Genomic DNA, 20,001 nt, shown 5'->3' with positions numbered 1-20,001 from the left:
TGAGATGCAGACCCAGGAATGAAGGAAGGGGAGAGGGCAGAGGGGTAACAGGGAGGGAGGGAGGGAGGTACAAAAGGAAGGAGAGGGAGGGAAGGAAGAGAAGAATTCTAAAATGGGGTGAGGCCAGGAAAACAGTATAATAAAAACAATGTAAGAGTGAGAGGTATTTAAAAGGAGGAGCTAATTAAGAAAAGCCAATACAGTGTAGAGGACAGGGTAAAGGAGATTTTAAAAGTCAGATAAAAATTGAAATAAAGATAGGATCACAGCTAGATGGAAGGTAGCTAGATTAGATACCTAGATCACTAGATAGATGGATGATTTTTTTAACCTTTTTTTGGGGGGGAGGTGGGGGGAGCCAAACCCAAGGCATATGGAAGTTCCCAGGCTAGGGGTCGAATTGGAGCTATAGCTGCTGTCCTACACCACAGTCACAGCAACGTGGGATTCAAGCTGTGTCCGTAACTTACATCACAGCTTGCAACACCGGATCCTTAACCCACTGAGGGAGGCCAGGGATCAAACCTGCATCCTCATGGATATTAGTCAGGCTCGTTACCACTGAGCCACAACAGGAACTCATGGATGATTTTTAAGCCAGTACTGAGACAGGACAAAAATTATAGAAAGTGAGAGAGAAGGGGGAAAAAGTTTTAAAAATAAGCCAGTAAGAGAGTAAAAGAACAAGGGAGGAGATGGAAGATTGGGAGAGAAGAAAGGGAGGGAGGGAGGGACAGAGGACGAGAGCAAGGCAGGTGATAGGTTTACGAAGGAGGAGTCAACATGAGAAGTTCACAATTGAGTTCAGTGAGAAGATGGGCTGTAACCTCTGCTTCTGGGATAGGACATCACTTTAGCAGCCAGATTGCTCCCTCCAATTTCAACTGTTAACTTCTACTCAATAGGAAGAAATCTTACTTTCTTCCTACTGAAGAGTGGCTACCTCCAATGCTTTTTGAAAAAGAACGTATAAAAGGATTTACGTTCACAGTATTACAGAGCTGACAGGAGAATGAAGGTGTCTGGTTCATGTCTGAAATGAACTTACCCCACTACAGATCTACCATGTGGACCCCAAGGGATACACGTAATGCTAATGAAAAGCCAATTAGCATACATATAGTTTGGAAACCTCCCGTCTATTTCTAAATGATTAGAAATAGGAACTGTAGTCATCTTTTTCACAGACGAGTTATATAAATATGGCTGCCTCTGCTGGCCTCTGAGGCACAACCAAGACCTGTCCTGGCCACTGTGGCCTACAGGTCTCCAGCACAGTCATTATGCCCGTCTGCATCCCCACACAAAGAAAACGCCATGTTCTCCTTGAGCAGGATGGAGGGATGGAGTTTTTCCCCTCTGCCAGAAGACAACTCTGATCCTCCAATGTAGCTTTAATTAGGCAAGATAGTATAAAAGCGATCGTCCTGCCTCCCCATCACATCTATCCTAGGATTTCTCAACCTTGCCACTGTTGGCATTTGGGGGCTAGATAGCTGCTCATTGTCAACACTGCCCTGTGCATTGTACTATGTTTAGCATCATCCCTAGCCCTCTGTCCACTAGATGCCAGGAGCAAATCTCCCTCTCCAGTTTGTAACAACCAAAAAGGTCTCTAGACATTTCCAGACATCCCCTGGGGTACAAAGTTGCATCCCATTGAGACCCACTACCTACCCCCTCCAATTCCTCCCCACAACCCTGTACACAGATTAGGATATGGCTCCCCTCCTACTGGGTGTGAAACGGTAAATAGAATCTGTCTTGTATAACTTTGTAATCTCCACTATTAGAAATAAATGTTTTATTTTATTCTTTTTGAAGCTCCTTATCCAAAGATCAAGAAAACGACTATTTCTGCCAGTCACCTGAAATCACACCAAGGACAACAACGTAATTGAAATACTATGATTAGAAATACTAAAGTCGTAATTTATGTAAAGACTGGATTTGATACTGATCTCTTCTGCTTATAATGCAGATAAATCCTCTGTCCTCTGTTATAACTGATGGATTTTGATGAATGCTTACCAACAATGCTACAGCCTCTCCGTGGTCCAGATTAGGCTCCCTAATTACTCAGCTGGTGTCACTGTCCCCACATGCCTCTGAACAGGACAGCCCATGTTTTGCAGCTGACAAGTCTGCAAGCCCAGTGCAGAGCCCTGTCCTCTCCACAATCTCATTTCTCTACTCCCAATCTCTCTCTCCCTACTCCCAATCTCTCTCTTTCCCATTCCTGACAAGACCCTGAGGCATTTTTTTTTAGTCTGTGCTTCACTGGCTGCTGCCACCACTGCTGCCACACCTTGCTCAGCAGTTCTGCCTCCAAGGGAAGCTTTTACCTGCATCTCATTTGTTTCACCTGGAGAAAGAATCATCCTTGCAAAGTGCTGACTGGAGGTGCTACTGATGTTTCTGAAGCCTATGGCCCTAGGGACCTAGTGAGGACCAAGACCTAGACCAATGCTTTCTCTCAAAACCCTGCCCTTCCTTAGGCTTTGCACTTTTCCGGCCTTCTGTCACTTATCTGGCAGCAGAATATTTCATCCTGCCACATGTTTTCTGTGGCAGGGGAACATGCAGTCGGTATCACACACACTTATTCCCCTGTTCCCAACTGAGTTGAGGCTGCTGCCATTTTAACATTTCAACCTATTTCTTGAGTTGGCTTCTTTAACACATGTAGGGCTAGCGCTTTTTGCCAGATCTAAGTGCCCTTCTTCCTTTTGCTTTCTGGCTCCATCATCGGTTTTTCTAAAATACTCCTCTATAGTCTCCCTTTGTGGCGCCCCCCAAATGGCTCAGACATTCAGGGAGCCTCCCCATCATTCTGCTTTTTTCCCAAAGATGCTGTCTAGATGCCTGGGGGCAAGAGGTGTGGCTTAAGTTCTTACTCCTCTAAGTGTCAGCAGTGTGGGCATCACCTAGGAGCTTATTAGAAATGCCGACTCTCAGGCCCCACCCGAGACTTACTGAATCTGAGTCTGCATTTTCACAAGATTCCCAGTGCATTATATGTTCATTAACTTTTGGGAAACACTGGCTTCCATGACCTCGTCGAGGTGGAACAAACTCAGGGTGCTTGGATGAAATGTCCTCTGTTTCTTCTGGTCTCCAGAGAGGTGCCCTTATCTCCACTGAGATAGTGCTTGGCCTGTTGGCATTCACAGCTGAAGTTAGCCATCCCTGCAGTGATGCATGCTCTGGTCTCACTGGGCTTAGTAGGACTCTGGCTTTCCCATTCCAGTTCTGGCTGGCTGCTACATAACATTTGGGGTGGAGCCCCCTTACCTCCACCACAGTGACTCCCCTTGGCAAGCTTACCAGCTAGACCCTCAGCCCTTCTGGGCCATGTGTATACCACGTGGGAACCAAGAGTGGCTTAAGAAAGCAAAACCTCAAGGAGAAGTAGGGAGAGGTTGATAAAAGGGTACAAATTTTCAGCTGTAAGATGAATAAGGTCTGAGGACCTGATGTATAACATGACTATAGTTGATAGCAGTGTATTAATTGTATTAATTGAAATTTACTAAGAGAGTAGACCTTAAATATTTTCGCTAACAACAAAAGACAAACATGTGAGGTGATGGCTATGCTAATTAATTAAAGGGGGGAATCTTTTCAAGGTATACATTATATCAAATCATCACCATGTACATTTTAGCTATCTTACAATTTGATGTGTCAATTATATATGTCAATAAGGCTAAATTTTTTTAAATGAAAGAAAAAGAAAGCAAAATCTCAGAGCAGTGCTCTGCCTGACCACACTGTACTGCAGTTTCTGGACCACATCCCAGCTGAGGAGGAGGAGGCAGGGGTGAGCGGGGAGCCAAAGAAATCTCTTTCTAGAGTCCTAAACAGACAGCAGAGCAATAGTTCTTCTTTTCCCTCCATGTTAACCTTAGTTATCTGAAGCAACCAAGGCCCAAAGTAAGGAAAAATGAAGCCCCATCTGATTCCTTTGCTCTCTAGCCTCTCCCACTACCTTTCCATTCTCCCACCATCTCTGAGCTGCTAAAGGAGTGGACTTTTCCCCTGTAACTTTTCTTAGGTCATATCCTTTTTCCTGATCCTAGATAGCTCTTACTGGTGGGCTAAGGGTATCTCCAGTACACTAAGGTAGAATTTTCTGAGCAAAGTATTCCAGGCTGTCGCTACACAAAAAAGAAGACAAAATTTAGGGAAATTCTTAAGACAGCTGCATAGCTTGCAAAGCATGCCATCTTTCTTGGCTGTGTCATTCCTACTTGGGGATGACAGGTGCTGAATATTATCTAAGTGTTTATCGTGGTGTTCCTCCTATTAAAAATTCTAACCTCCCGTCTGGGCAGGTGGATGCCTATGGAAGACTAGGGTAGACTTCTTGTAGAGAGTCAAAAATGAAAAAGCAATGTAAAAATTTAAAACAATAGCCCTGTTGCATAGCGATTGTTTCACATCTGTCAAGCCCCCAAAGTGAGCATAACAAAAGATGGTCTCTGACCTTTATCTAGAAGGCATAATCACTGTAAAAAATGTAAACTATAGAAAAACATGTAACATATAATTGACAACCTAATAAACATGGGCAAAAGGCATGAACAACCATCTTACTGAAGACATACAGATGGCAAATATGTACACAAAAAACTGTTTCACATTATTAGTCATTAGGGAAATACATACCAAACCATAATCAGATACTACTACACACCCAGCAAAATATCTAGAATTTAAATAATTGAAGATACCAAGTATTTTCAAGGATATGAAACAACTAGAAGTCTCTGACATTGCAGATGGGAATGTAAAATGATACAATCACTGTGGAAAACATTTTGATAGCTTAAACTTATATCTACCATGTGATTCAGTCATTCCATTCCTAGGTACATGCCCACGAGGAATGAAAATATATGTCCACATAAAGACTTGTACATCAGTGTCCATAGCAGCACTATTCATAATAGACAAAAAACTGGAAACAACCCAAATATCCTTCAGCCAGCAAATGAATAAACTGTAATGCATCCATACCATGGGCTACTACTCAACAACAAAAAGGAATAAACTATTAATACAAGCAACACTATTGATGAATCTCAAAATAATTATGCTCAATGAAAACAGACAGACCACCACCCAGAAAAAGAGTAGTACATCCTGTTTGATTCCATTTATAGCAAACTCTAGAAAATGCAAACTAATTTATAGAAAAGCAGATCAGTGATTGCCTGGGGGATAGTAGAGAGAGGGATGAACTATAAGGGGCACAAGGAAACTTGTGAGGGTGATGTAAATATTTATCTTGACTGTGGTGACTGTTTCATAGGTTTATCCATATGTCAAAACTGAACAGATGGTACATTTTAAATATGTGCAGTTTATTTTCACTTTGATTATAATTCAATAAAGCTGATTAAAATATATGATTTCTCTTTCATTTGCTTTTAGGATCATCTCACCATTTCAATAGCTACGTAAAAATTCCTGAAAAAAAATTATCAACATCATTACCTTCTCAGCAGGATATACAGAGTAACACAACAGAACAAAAGGTAGAAAGCTGTTTGTCTTGGGTGCTTGGTACTGATCATTCATTTACCTGGTTAACTTTTCGTTCTATGGGATGGCCCCTTCGCTAACGTACTACTGACTGACTGGAAGTGGTGGGGTTCCATACGGGTCTGGCGCCTCTCCCTGGTAGAGAGAAGATTCTGGGTCAGCGTCATGCTAAATATATCATGTAGTTGAACAGAAACTAACACATATTTGATGATGATAACTAACATTTATTGAGAACCCCCTGTGGGCCAGGTCCAATGCTAAGCTAGAAGGAAAGGAAAAGGGGGAAAGTAGGTGGCATAGGATACAAAGATGGCAAAAACATCATCACTGCTCTTGAGAACTCACCGTCTGGGGAGACACACAGAAACAAAAGTTCTTACAGTCAAATGAGAGGAGAGTTTTGATTTGTACAAAATGTGGAAACACAGACGATTTAGAGAATAGTCCTACTATTTAGAGAAATCTAAAAAAGCTTTATAAAAGAAGGGCTTGATTGAATTAGGTCTTGAAACATGATTGGGAAGTTTCCAGATGAATAGATGTGAGGATATACGAGGTAGTATTGCAGGCAGACATAAAGTGTTAAGTGAAAGCAGGAAAGCTTAAGCCAGCAAAGCTAGGGCAGTGCAGGAGAGGAGACTAAAAAGGTAGGTTGAAGCCAGAACTTTGTATAATTTGCTAAAGTATGAATGTATTCTCTCAGTGGTAGGAAGCCATTGCAGGTTTTTGAGTAGGGATGTGAAATAAGAATGCTTTGGGTTTAAAAAGATAATCTGGCTGCAGTGTGTGAGATAGATACACAGAAGAGACTAGAGGTAAGATAGTTTTGAGTCCACCGGGATAGTCCAGGTCAAAATGATAAAGGCCACACAAAAGTAGTGACAATGAGGGTGAACCAGAGGCCACAGATTTAAGATATTTAAGAGCTGACTCTATCAGGATTTGGTGACTCAGTAGATGTGTGGATCCAGAGAAAGGGGGATGGCAATGATAATGATGATGATTTAATTTTTGTATAGGGGGTGTGTTTTCTCTGTGCTCCCATAGTGCCCAAGCTTACCTCTATCTGAGAATTCATTGTACTCTATCATATTTGTCTGTCTTTTCTACTGGATAATAAGCTTATTGAGGTCAGGATTTCTATATCTTATTTCAGTTCTAAGCTATTTCAGTTCTAATCCAATAAGCATTAGATTGGATTAGACTGGCCTTAGCTGAAATAAATGGAATAACTCTAAGCTTTCTAGAATAGAGCACTGGATGGACTGTTATGCCTTTAAGGAAAGTATGGAAGACAGAGAAGTAGCAAGTTGGGAAATATGGGAGTACCTGGGCACATAATAAGCTTCATTTTAAACTAAAGTTTAGGTACCTGTAAAAGATATCCAGTAAGAGATTAATAATATATATTAGCATTGAGACCAGAGCTTAGGAGAGAAGTAGGGGGATGAGGGGAAGGGGAAGATACTATATTAATTTGATTGCTCTAGAGTCAGCAAAAATTTCTTTTAGAAGGCTAATTACTAATTACTTTTTTTCTTGAATGTTAAACCATACAGAAAGATAAATTAATGTTTAAGACATCACATCCCACAAGTGATGGAGGTAAGAAAGTGAACAATATTTATAATTGCTCTGACATCTTTCGGTTAAATACCTAATTTTGCCATATAGTTTTCCAAGTTTTGCTATTTTCCCTGATTATAAAACCTATGATTATTTTGATAAAGGATGATATAAAAAGTATTCATGACTGTAAATATTAGTATCCCACATTTTTGAGGATTGCTGGGTGAATAGGCCCTTTGGAATTGGCAAAGAAAACATGGTGAAGTTAGAGTCTCTGCTGAGGCTACTTATATAAGTTCCTGACCTACTGCGATTAGGGAGTCCCAGTGCAGAGTATTCTCCCCAGGAAGGTCTCTACCCTCTAATCTCATCTTTTCTCCCCAGGACATAAAAACACATCCTGTTTCTCATCTCCCAGGACTGGATTAGAGATTAGCTAAATCTCTGTTAGTCTCTACAAAAGATTCCCACGCATATCCTGAACACACCCCAAAAGCACTAGGACATTTCCCCCTGGGCAGCCCGCGAGCATCTCAAATCCAATATGCACAAATGTAAAAAAAAAAGAATAAAGAATATATATAAATGTATAAGTGGGTCACTTTTCTGTATAGCAGAAATTCACTGAACATGGTAAATCAACTATAATAAAAAATTTTTAAAAAGAGTTTAAAAAATCCCGAATTCATCATCTTCTACTTGCCCCCAAACCTTTTCTCTGTTCCTCCTAATTTTATTCAGGCATAAAACCTGAGTCATTTTTTATTCTTTCCTATTGCTGCCTTCTGTCCAATCTACCCCCTTAAATTCCCTCATAACTTTCCCTTCCTTTCCATTCATGCCACCTGTGCCTTTAAGCACTGCAGTAATTTGTCTCCCATCTCTTCTTCCTGTTAATCTATCCTACATTTTGCTGTGAATGTAACCTTCCTGTAATACAGCTTTGGACATATAATTCCTCTACCCAAAAGTCTGCAGTGGTTCCCCTTGCGTACTGAATAAAGTGCAAAACAGTTCATTCTGGACAGGGGAGTGGTAGGAGGTTAAGCTACCAAAGTGACTTAGGGCCAGAAATTAGGGAGTTCAGGCTTATGCATGAGGGCAGTGATGAGCCACTGGAAGCTTTAAGCAGGGGACTTCAAAAAAGCATCTTGGAGTTCCTGTTGTGGCTCAGCAGGCTAAGGACCCAACATTGCTTCTGTGAGGAAGGGGGTTCAATCCCTGGCCTCGCTCAGTGGGTTAAGGATCTGACCTTGCTGCAAAGCTGCAGCATAGGTCACAGATGCAGCTCGGATCTGCTATTGCTGTGGCTGTGGCATAGGCCTGGGAACTTCCATATGCCACAGGTGCTTCCATAAAGAGAAAAAAAAGGGTATCTTATACTTGGAGATACTGTCTTAACATCCATGAACCAATACACCTTGACTATAGTAATTCTAGATACTATGGTATCCCAGCAAGAACTATATCATTTTTTCATATCTAATGGTACCTCTTCTTTCCCCAGAAATTACAAGTACTTCACTTCAAACTCCAGGTGTTTCTGCAAACACAAAAAAAGCCTACAGACACTCTATACAGGATATTTTGAAACGAGAGGCAAGTAACATTTCTTTTGTCCCAGATACAAACAGGACAAATGAAGTATGAAATTATGATCGAGATTGGCATAACACAATTTCATTCATTAAATGACAATTCAGAACAGCCTTATTCCCTGAAAGTAAACACCCCATAACAAGATTTTATAAAAATTGAAATACTAACCCACAGTAATAATCCTGTGCTACCTCAGACTTCCAATGTTCATGGATATCAGTTGTGTTAGTGCTGCCATACTCTTAAGTGTAGGGAATTATCAGTAACATATTGTAAGCTAACAAGAAAAATGGTGAGCCTGAGATTTTAAATGTGTTAAATAGATCCAAAAATTTGAATATTTGTCTCAGTTCTTAGAGATTTACCAGAAACAACTTGAGTGTTCCCACTTAGCCCTTAGGTCATAGGCTTCCTAAATGATGAGCTTCAAGAGCTTCGAGGTTCATACCTGTGCCCTGCAGAGGAAGCAACATATTGGGCTTTTGTGAATCATTTCGCTTCTACTGCTGACTGGCTGTATAGAGACAGCCATACTGCCTCACCCTGTCCCCTTTGTGATCAGTGATCACTCATAGGAAGCTGGCAACAAACATTCAGGGTACAGCCTCTGGTCACAACATATATCACCTCTGTGGATTGCCAATTTGTCATTCATTATAAGAATCAAATCCACATCCTTGGCTCTGTTAGCACTGTATTAACTGGCTTAGCTGTTCTAAAGAGTTAACATGGTTTGCCATAGCCTATGTTAAATGCATAGTAAGTGACAGACTCAATTATGTATAACTGCTCAAATGTAGCATGTTAGCCACAAAATGCTGTCTCTGTATAAACAAATGTTTATGAAACACTTTCTGTGTCCAGGGCACTGTGCTATTGTGTTAACGTCCATAATCTATATGCTTAGTATCTGAAAAAAAGAATCTTCTTAATTACTTTAAGATAGTTCAGTAGGTGCACATCAGGAATTACTTTTTTCACTAACCTCACTGTAGAGTCAGAAAAAAGTGTTCCCCGAGTGTAGCATGGATGGAAAACTTAATACTACATATGTTACCCAAAAAAAAGGGCAGTAACAAATTTAGACCATCTGTTTTTAAAGAAGGCTTTAAAATATACTGGACAATATGAATACATCAAATAGTCAAAAATACCTAATTTATTTTTAAAAATAGCATGACCACTTTGATTGCAATAGAATCCAATACTATTTTCCAATTTATTTCACCCATCCCATCAGTGTCAGGAAATGCATTTCTGGGTGGCTCGTGTTCAGTTCTCAGTCTACTTTGTTGGATTTATCTTCCTATATTATTACCTAAGCTGGTAGAGCTCTTGGCCAAATCAGAGAGTCTTATCCCACCTATGCAGAAAACCTGCTCTCTGCCCTCCACCCCTCTCAAAACATTTCCCCTACACTTAACTTTCCTTAAAAAAATCACTCACACATATTCTTTTTAGCTATTCAACTGATTACCTTCCATGCTGATAAGTGCATTCCTCAGTTAATTTTAGTATACTAATGAATTCTATAAACCATTGAATTCTGTAAGTAATGTGTGTAATATAAACCAGAAATATATATTATAAATGGGATTTTTAAATCATTTTTAAACTTCTGTGAGAAATAGATGATGTTCAAATTCTCTGAAAACTTCTTTTGAGAATTTTCTTTGTTTCTCTTTTTCTGTGGCATGTATAGGTGACATATGCTGATTTCAATGGGGAAAAGGCCAAGAAATCAAACATAAAAAATGAGTCAGGTAAACGTTAGCAATAGTTATTCAGGAAATCCTACAATCTATTAATGCATTTATTCAACTAACCCTTATTGAGCTTTTGTTATGTGCCATACACTATGCTAATTATTCAACTTACAAAGTAGAGAAGTCCTGGTCCCAACCCTGGATTTTACACTTTAGTGTAGAACAGTCATGCCAGTAATCACAACCCAATATGATGAGTGCAATAAAGGAGGTATATACAAAGTCCAGTGGAAGCATAAGGAAGCCAAGGAAGCTTTTACAAAAGAGGCCACAATTGAGCTGATACATGAAAGATAAGAAAGAATTTTCTAAGCAGACAAATGAAAGGAGAATCTTCCAGGAGAAGAGAATACGTTTACCAAGATGTATACATTAGTGCATAATGTGTTTGTGGAAATACAGTTTTTTTCAGATTTGCTTTAGCTAAAAGTTCAAGTTAGAGAATTGAAGAAGATGAGGCTTGACTGGTAGATGAGGGTTAGATCATTAAGATTCTGGTAGGCCATGCCAGGAACACTATCTTTTATCCTGTTATCAAATGGAACTATTGAAGAATATTGGCAGGGTCGTAATATGGTCATGATTTGCCTTTTTTACTCACAGACATAGAAAAAAATTTATGGTTACCAAGAGGAAAGGGGACAAGGATAAATTAGAAATTTGGGATTAACATATATTCACCACTGTATATAAAACAGACGACCAACAAGGACCTAGTATATAGCACAGAAAACTATACTCAACATTTTATATTAACATATAATGATTATAGGTTATATAATGGAATATATGGAAAATAATCTGAAAAAGAAGGTATAACTGAATCACTTTGCTGTACACCTGAAACTAACACATTATAAATCAACTATACTTCTATTTTTAAATGACCAAAAAAAGGGAATTTGCCTTTTCTAAAAAAGGAAAGCAAAATTAGAGGTGAAGAGATTGGAGGCAATGAGACAATAAAAATAACATCATATTGAACACTTACTATGTACCAGGGACAAGGCTAAATTCTTTATATTCTCTCATTTAACCTTCCCAACAATAAAACTATTTTGATTCACCACTTTACGCATAAGTAAACTAAGTCTCGGAGTGGTAAATTATCATGCCCAAGATTTCACATAATATTGGCAAAGCCAGGATTTTAACCCAGATCTATCTTACTCAACCAATCCTAATCGCAATACCATGCCGCTCCTTGCTACAGTTAAGAGGCTGTTACAGTAGTCAAGGCTAGCAATGAGTCCTGAACAAAGTCAGTGGCAATGAGGATGAAGAGCTAGGCAGAGATTTGACTCACTCAAGAAGGTCGAATGGATGAGATTCGGTTGCTGATTGAATCTGGGAGAAGAATGAATTGAAAACACCTCAGATTTCTAATCTGGGCAACTTAATGGATAATGAATAGTGGTGCCATTCAGTAGATAGGCATTACAGAAGGATGAACAAGTTTAGAAGAAAAAAAATTAACTGAGCTTTGAATAAATTGAGTTTGAGGTACCCGAGGGAATTTAAGTGGGACCTCTGAGTGGAACAGTTAAGAGATATTGGTCTGGGACTCATGAAAGCAATAAAAAGAATGCCTTATAGGAGTTCTTTGCTGGCCTAGCAATTAAGCATCTGGCATTGTCACTGCTATGGCATGGATTCAATCCCTGGCCCAAAAAATATCCACATTCCACTGGCATGGCAAAAAAGAAAAAAAAAGCCTTATATGTAAACCTATGGGAAATAACAAGAGCTGTTTCCATAGGTTTGATATAAAACATCCATTTTCAGGTAGTTTACACTTTATCCTTTTCATTTCTCCTTTGATCTAAGAGTCATCCATAAGTATGTTTCTTACTTAACAAGAAATTAATATTTTGGGTCACATTTTATTTTTTTTGTTTGTTTTTTTTTTCCGTCTTTTTTTTTTTTTTTTTTTGCCATTTCTTGGGCCACTTCCATGGCATATGGAGGTTCCCAGGCTAGGGGTCGAGTCGGAGCTCTAGCCACTGGCCTATGCCAGAGCCACAGCAACACCAGGTCTGAGCCTCGTCTGCAACCTACACCACAGCTCACGGCAACGCCAGATCCTTAACCCACTGAGCAAGGCCAGGGATCGAACCTGCAACCTCATGGTTCCTAGTCGGATTCGTTAACCACTGAGCCACAACGGAAACTCCATGGGTCACATTTTAAAATTGGGTTCAAAGAACATAACCTGTAAATCTTTAACGCAATGAAGTTGTTACGGTTTTCTTTATGGCCAAATAGGTGATTGATATTTGAAAGGGTTCCAAGGACATACAAAAGATGTATATTCTCTATTGAAGGATGTAAGGCTCTAAATGAATTTTAAATTATATTCATTTTAATAATATGATGTATTATTCAATTATTATGTCTTTACTGATTTTTTTGTCTACTAGACTCTTTTCTTAATGGCTGCTAGATGTGTCAAAGAGGTGTATTGATGTTCTAATACATCAAAGAGGTGTATTCAAGTTCTACACTATGATTGTATTTTTATAAAATTCCCATTGCATTTTTAATAGGTTTTACACAGTTAGGATCTTTAGAATACTTAATCCACCATGTTGCTAGAAACCACGGAAGTGTTCCTTATTCTTTTAACTGTTGCATTAGTTATCTATTGCTAAATAACAAATCACCCCAAAACTTGGCAGGTTAAAAAAACATTATTGCTGGGAGTTCCCACTGTGGCTCAGCAGTAATGAAACCGACTAGTATCCATGAGGATGCGAGTTCAATCCCTGGCCTCGCTTAGTGCATTAAGGATCCGGCGTTGCTATGACCTGTAGTGTAGGTTACAGACACAGCTCAGATCCTGCATTGCTGTGGCTGTGGCATAGGCCAGCAGCTGCAACTCCAATTTGCCCCTAGCCTGGGAACTTCCATGTGCCACAGATGTGGCCCTAAAAAAAAAAAAGGAAAAAAAGACATCATTGCCGACTGCAGCAGCTAGGATCACTGCAGAGGTGTGGGTTTGATCCCTGGCCAGGTGCAGAGGGACCTGACATCACCACAGTTGCAGCATAGATCACAGCTGTGACTTGGATTCAATCCTTGGCCCACGAACTTCCATATGCCACAGGTGCAGCCATAAAATTCAAAAATTTTTTAAAAAACAGAAAAACAAACAAAAAACATTATTTTCTCACAGTTTCTATGGTTAGGAATACAGAAGCAACTTAGCAGAATGGTTCTGATTCAGGGTCTCTCGTGAGGTTACAGTCAAGATGTCATCCAGGACTGCTGCAGTCATATAAAGGCTTGACTGGGACTGGAAGATTCACTTCCAAGGTGGCTCATTCACATGGCTGTTGGCAGGAGGTCTCAGTTCCTCACCATGTCGGCATCTCCATACATCTCTTGAATAGCCTCAGGATATGGCATCTGGCTTCCCCCAGAGTGGGTAATCCAAGAGAGAGGGGCTAAAGCCACAGTATATTTTATAACATAGTCTCAGAAGTTATATACCATCACTTCCACTTTATATTCATTAGAAACAAGTCACTAAGTCCAACCCACATTCAAGGAGAAAAGAATTAACCTCTACCACTTAGAGGGGGTATTATCAAATAATGTGTAGGCATATTTCAAAAACACAACAGTATTATCTTCACACTTTTTTTTCCCAGTTTGCACACTATTATTTCCAGCTCCTTCCTTTCCAAAACTGTACACATTCAAAAATACAAATGCTAGAGGGTACAAAGAATTAAAGTAAAACTTTTAAGCAGATTGTTGGAAATTATTGGTTACTCCAATACACTTTACATTATCGGAAGAAAAATAAACAGCTCTTCACCTTGACTTTGAACTGGCTTTAATTGGTGATATGCTTACTATATGCCAGGCACTGTAAACTACTATTCACAACACTGCATAGCAAGTCCTATAACAGAAGGATGTATAGGGTGCTTCAGGAGCATTGACAGAGAATGCCTGTCTACCTAGGCAGACATCAAGGAAAGCTCTCTGAAGGAGGTGACACAAGTTGAATGAGTCCTAAAGGATGAGAAATTCAAAAGAAGAACACTAGAGTTACAAAGGTAATAGTGTGGACAGAGGCAAAGGGAATTGCATGTTCAGTAGAGTATTTGTAGAAGAGTGACCAGAAATGAGGTTGGCGAGATAGGCAATCACCCCAAATCTTAAGGTATATTTTATACTTCCCTGGTAGTCCCTAGAGGATTAAAACAGAGCAGTGACAGTAGGGATTAAAAGACCTATTCAGATCTGTTAATTACTATCTTACATGTAGCCTGTGAAGGGTACCAACAAATAGTAATTTTCTTTTTCTCTCTGAAAATCTACCTACAGTTGACAGACTTAAATACTCTTCTCATGACTTACCAACTCAGTAAGTATTTAAGAAAACTTAATAAATTAATATGTCTTTTAAAATTAACATTTGAATAATTATACAGGAGTGCTGCTTGAATCCTCCATTCTTGTAGCTTTACTTGTATGTAGTGAAACTGTCACCTTTTGCAACCTCTCAGGACTAGCTAAAATTGTAAAGTAGGCAAAGTCAGTCACTTGTGCTCCTCCACCTCCTCCTCTCTTTGTTCTCACTTTAGTTCTGTGCTCCCCTAATAGAGAGTACTTTCCTTCCCCTTTCATGTAGCACTACTTTTTCTGGAATCTAAATCTATTATTTTCCCCTGTCCTCATTCAAAAATGAATTACTTGTGCTTTGAGGTTATTGGTTTTTTAAATGATGATAATCAGCTTACTGTATAGTACTAATGACTTAATCCATTACCCCACAAGGATATTTGTGCTGTAATCTGAAGTAATGTCTCTTAATAATACTTAATGATGCAAAATAAGGACCAGTGGAGAAGGTTTTTTTGGGGTTTTTTTTTTTTTTTTTTTTTGGTATTGGGAGCCTTCCAGCCCTCAAACCTTGGTGGCCACCTATTCTGCTGATGTCCTGTTCCCTTCAGACTTGGAAAATATTCCATACATATGGAACCCACATGCCCAACACCATGACCTTTTAAACACTCAACAAACTAAATGAGGATCGGATAGTTTTTATAAATCCCAAACTCTGATGAAAATGGTTGGGTAAAGTGAAGTAGTATGTAGTAGTGAATGGTGCTGACATTCAGATCAAGTTTCTTAGAAAAGGATTTTGAGCTAGGAGTGATAGAAGTCAGTTTGTCTGATTTACTGGGTGCTCATAGGCTACAAGGATGCTGAAGGAAGGAAACTGACTAGCTCAATATCAAGATAGTTTCAAGAAATAAAGATGAGGGAATAATGATTATGTGTAGTTTTATAGAGTGTGAATTCCTGCCTCCCTCTTCCTCCTGACCCCGCTCCCACACTAGACTACAGAACTATGGAATCACTTGAGAATTTTCAATAGCAAATGCTCTGAATACCCTTTTATTAACAAATCAGCTAAGATGAAGAACTCCTCACATGACCCAGAGCTTCTCTCCCATTCCTCTCAAATACACGGAGTTAAAATACCTTTAGCTATGTAGTTCCCATTGTGGCTCAGCAGGTTAAGAACCCAACTAGTATCTTTGAGGATGCAGGTTTGATCCCTGGCCTTGCTCAGTGGGTTAAGGATCTGGTGTTGCCATGAGCTGTGGCATACGTCACAGACATGGCTCAGATCTGGTGTTGCTGTGGCTGTGGTGTAGGCTGGTGGCTACAGTTCCGATTCAGCCCCTAGCCTGGGAACTTCCATATGCTGCAGGTGTGGTCCTAAAAAGAAAATAATAAAATAAAAAAATTTAAATAAAATAAAATACCTTTAGCTATACCTAGGGCAATTCCAGGCCAAAGCACAAGAAAACATAACCACAACCCCATCTGGTATGGCTTTGCCCATTGCAACCATGTCACATTCCTTTACCTTATCAGAAAAGAACACAGGTTCAAAGCCTTTGGTGTTGTCCCTTATATGTTATTTGTTGATTTTCCCTTGTTGCTTTGAATATTTTTCTTTGTATTTAATTTTTGTCAGTTTGATTAATGTGTGTTTCCGCATGTTCCTCCTTGGATTTATCCTCTCTGGGACTCTGCCTGGATTTGAATGTGGTCATTAATATGTGAAATCTAATTTAAAAATGATACAAAAGAATTTATTCACAAAACAGAAACAGACTTGAAGATTTCGAAACCAAACTCATGGTCACCAAAGGGGAAAGGTTGGGAGGAAGGGTAAATTAGGATGTTGGGATTAACATATACACACTACTATATATGAGATAGGTACATAACAAGGACCTACTGTAAAGCACTGGGAAATATACTCAATACTGGGTAATGACCCATATGGGAAAAGAATCTGAAAAGGAATGGATATAACTGATTCACTTTACTGTACACCTGAAACTAACACACCATTGTAAGTCAACTATACTCTAATAAAATAAACAAACAAATAAAATTAAGTTAAACAAAGCTTATTCTTCTTTTTGAATTGCTGGGGGGGAAAAAAACTCCCAAGCACGAAGTAGGTAATCTGATTCAGGATTAGGAATTTGGAGGAAAGTTATATAAGTTATTAACCAGAAATAATAAAAACCAATATCTCTTTACTTTTTCAGACAAGAGTACCATCAAAATCACTGTCAAGAAAAAGTATGTACAATGAAATTCACTGATAAAGCAATTAAGGATATTTTCTAATGTGTTATTAGAGAAAACTCTGAATCAGACAACCAGCAAAGCTATCTGTTGATATCAGTCAGTTTCCCTCTGCCTTTTCTCTTCCTTGACTTTCACTCTCAGTTAATCAAGAGTTTTGTAAAGGTCCAAAATTATTGCTAAAAGAGTTATTGCTAAGAAGGGTCCAAAGTTACTGTTATTGTCCTTTTGCTCAGGGAGCTCAGGAGGGTAGATTTGGGGAGGCTTAGGAGCTTTAACTATCATGGGGAAGGCATCATATACCACAAACCTACTCCATAATGGGAAGGAATTGAGGGAAATGTCTTTGCAGACTCCTGCAGATCTGGCTCTGTGCTGAGTATCCTGCCACTCAGTCAGGTGAGCCAGGATGCCTAGATCTGTCTCTTAATTTTTTGAGAGTAAAAGGAATCTTAAGATGGCTATTCTATCAAAAGAAGGGACCTGGTCACAAGAGAGCTGCAGCTTGGACCAGACAAAGAGAAAAGGGTGAACTTGGTAAGTCCCACCTCTGGGTCTACACAAAGGAATCATGAACAAGAGAGAGGTTCAGGAGAGTAGCACATCCACACACCTTTTCACACATGTACCTGACCAAGTTATAGAATATGCAGCAAACACAAAGACTGAGACATGCTGGCACCAAAGGAATATTTCTTGGTTAATAGTATAGTGAAAATAAGCTGAAAAATCAAAAGTCTATTTATCATATTTCACTTCATTAAAAAAACTTCACGAAGTAGTCCCCTGGTGGCCTAGTGGTTAAGGATCTGGTATTGTCACTGCTATGGCATAGGTTTGATCCCTGGCCCCGGAACTTCCACATGCTGCAGGAGTGGCTAAAAGAAAGAGAGCGAAATTTCACGAATGTCCCAATTTTACATGTCAAAGTTGGAAATGCTTCTTCTCAGCTACCCTAAGAGTAATAATGCAAGTCTGCTTGTACATGATCTCTGGTAATAAGAAAATAATACATATTGAAATTCTTAGCTCACATGTATTGGAATGGATTTTGACCAATTTAGACCAAGAAGGTAAGTAACTTATTAATGTGTAAGTGTTAAAGTGTTTGATTTAGGACATGTTTATGCAAAACAAGAGTTTTTCAACTGTATGCTATCATTTCAAACTATGTTTTTCAAATTCAGTAGCCATTTTCTGGTCTGCACAGTAGGTGAAAAAGATGCACTATGAGAAGGGGATAGTAGTGATGTTTGCACAACACTGTGAATGTACTTAATGTTGCTAAACTACATACTTTAAAATGGTATATTTTACATTATGCGTATTTTATCACAATAAAAAATGAGTTAAGGAGTTCCCATCATGGCTCAGTGGAAAACAAATCTGACTAGTATCCATGAGGACGCAGGTTTGATCACTGGCTTTGCTCAGTGGGTTAAAGATCTGGTGTTGCTGTGGCTGTGGCGTAGGCCAGAAGTTGTAGCTCCAATTTGACCCCTAGCCTGGGAACCTCCATATGCCACAGGTGTGGCCCTAAAAAGATTTTTAAAATGCATTAAGAGACTCAAATAAAATGGCTTTTCCTTGAAATGTCCCTCAAACCTTCTCTAATGGGTCAGAAAAGAATATGCTTCATAAAGAAGGTATTACTTTTTCTTTGAATGTTGGCCTAAACCTGAATAATCTGGGAGCTAACTTTAGAGATAATTGTGACACAATAACCACATAATAGGGATTCCAGTGCCCAAATACCAGGATATCAAACAATGCACAGCTAGAATGCCAGGCAACCAGCCTTTGCTGCCACTGACTTGTAGCCATAGCCTTGAGAAGTAGAATTCCCATGGAAGGTACACACTCTTGGCCTTGCTATCTTTTTTTTTTTTTTTTTGTCTTTTTGCCATTTCTTGGGCCGCTCTCACGGCATATGGAGGTTCCCAGGCTAGGGGTCCAATCGGAGCTGTAGCCACGGGCCTACGCCAGAGCCACAGCAACGCGGGATCCGAGCCACGTCTGCAACCTACACCACAGCTCACGGCAACGCCGGATCGGTAACCCACTGAGCAAGGGCAAGGATCGAACCCGCAACCTCATGGTTCCTAGTCGGATTCGTTAACCACTGCACCACAACGGGAACTCCCTGGCCTTGCTATCTTGAGGATGACAACAATTATTATAGGCAAAAGGATTTTTATGATCCCAAAGTATATCTGCAATAAGTAGAAGTACATAAACAGTTATAGAGTTTGGCAGGTGCACTTTGCATCTGCCCTAGTCCAGTTTAAGCTGTAACAGTGAGCTCAATTAACCATAAGGAAATGCCATTCAAGTCTGGTCCCCGGCTTTCTGCTTCAGCTCATATTGAAGGAAACCTAAACTTCCTTCTACTTCTCAGCCTTCTGGCTCTTTGAGTCTGAGTTCTAGCTCAACCTTTTTTCTTTCCGAAATTAATGTGTTCCTTTATTTCTTGAGCTGTCTCTGCCTCCCAATCCAGGATAGTTTGCACTGATAATCCTTTGTTGGATCTAAGCTTGTTCATTTCCCTTAAATCATCAGTGCTAGTTATTGCCTATCAATTAAGTTTTAACAAGTAGCTGTAGTCATTTGAATATACAATTGACAAAGGCAGGCAGGCTAAAGAGTCCACAGGCTGACTCCTCCACTGTGGGGCTTTATTTTTCACCCTCGTCTCCTAGCTAAAAGGAGGCTATCTCCACAAAGGCATATAAATGTTTTAACTGCAGATCTGTCTCATGAAATGGTTTGTTACAGGTAATCTGGTTTTTATTTTTAAGTAATATTGCTTAGGTCATAAACACAGTCTTACTTCTTGCCGGGGCATTTGTTTTCTATGAGCCTAGACACCCACTTGGCTATTTTT

The 20,001-nt window shown here is 39.5% G+C and overlaps 1 protein-coding gene across 3 annotated transcripts in view; it reads left to right on the top strand.

Annotated features, from left to right (window-relative positions):
- Positions 1-20,001, top strand: part of FSIP2L (fibrous sheath interacting protein 2 like) — a 71,313-nt gene that overhangs the window by 12,806 nt on the left and 38,506 nt on the right. For 2 of the 3 annotated variants that reach the window (XM_085006513.1, XM_085006512.1), the window contains exons 9-15: positions 1,825-1,893; positions 5,440-5,543; positions 7,113-7,158; positions 8,630-8,721; positions 10,424-10,484; positions 14,826-14,865; positions 17,078-17,111. In XM_085006513.1, the coding sequence (XP_084862639.1) occupies positions 1,825-1,893; positions 5,440-5,543; positions 7,113-7,158; positions 8,630-8,721; positions 10,424-10,484; positions 14,826-14,865; positions 17,078-17,111 (446 nt within the window). The remainder of the gene's footprint in view (positions 1-1,824; positions 1,894-5,439; positions 5,544-7,112; positions 7,159-8,629; positions 8,722-10,423; positions 10,485-14,825; positions 14,866-17,077; positions 17,112-20,001) is intronic. The other variant, XM_085006514.1, reaches the window with a different exon arrangement.

This window comes from Sus scrofa, chromosome X (genome assembly GCF_054392235.1).
Source record: "Sus scrofa isolate SSC_HxYL_T2T_F1_AM1 chromosome X, Sscrofa_HxYL_maternal_Yorkshire_Landrace_v2.0, whole genome shotgun sequence".
Classification (NCBI taxonomy): domain Eukaryota; kingdom Metazoa; phylum Chordata; class Mammalia; order Artiodactyla; family Suidae; genus Sus; species Sus scrofa.
The sequence above is the reverse complement of the archived record's forward strand: the minus strand, read 5'-3'. Positions and strand labels throughout refer to the sequence as shown.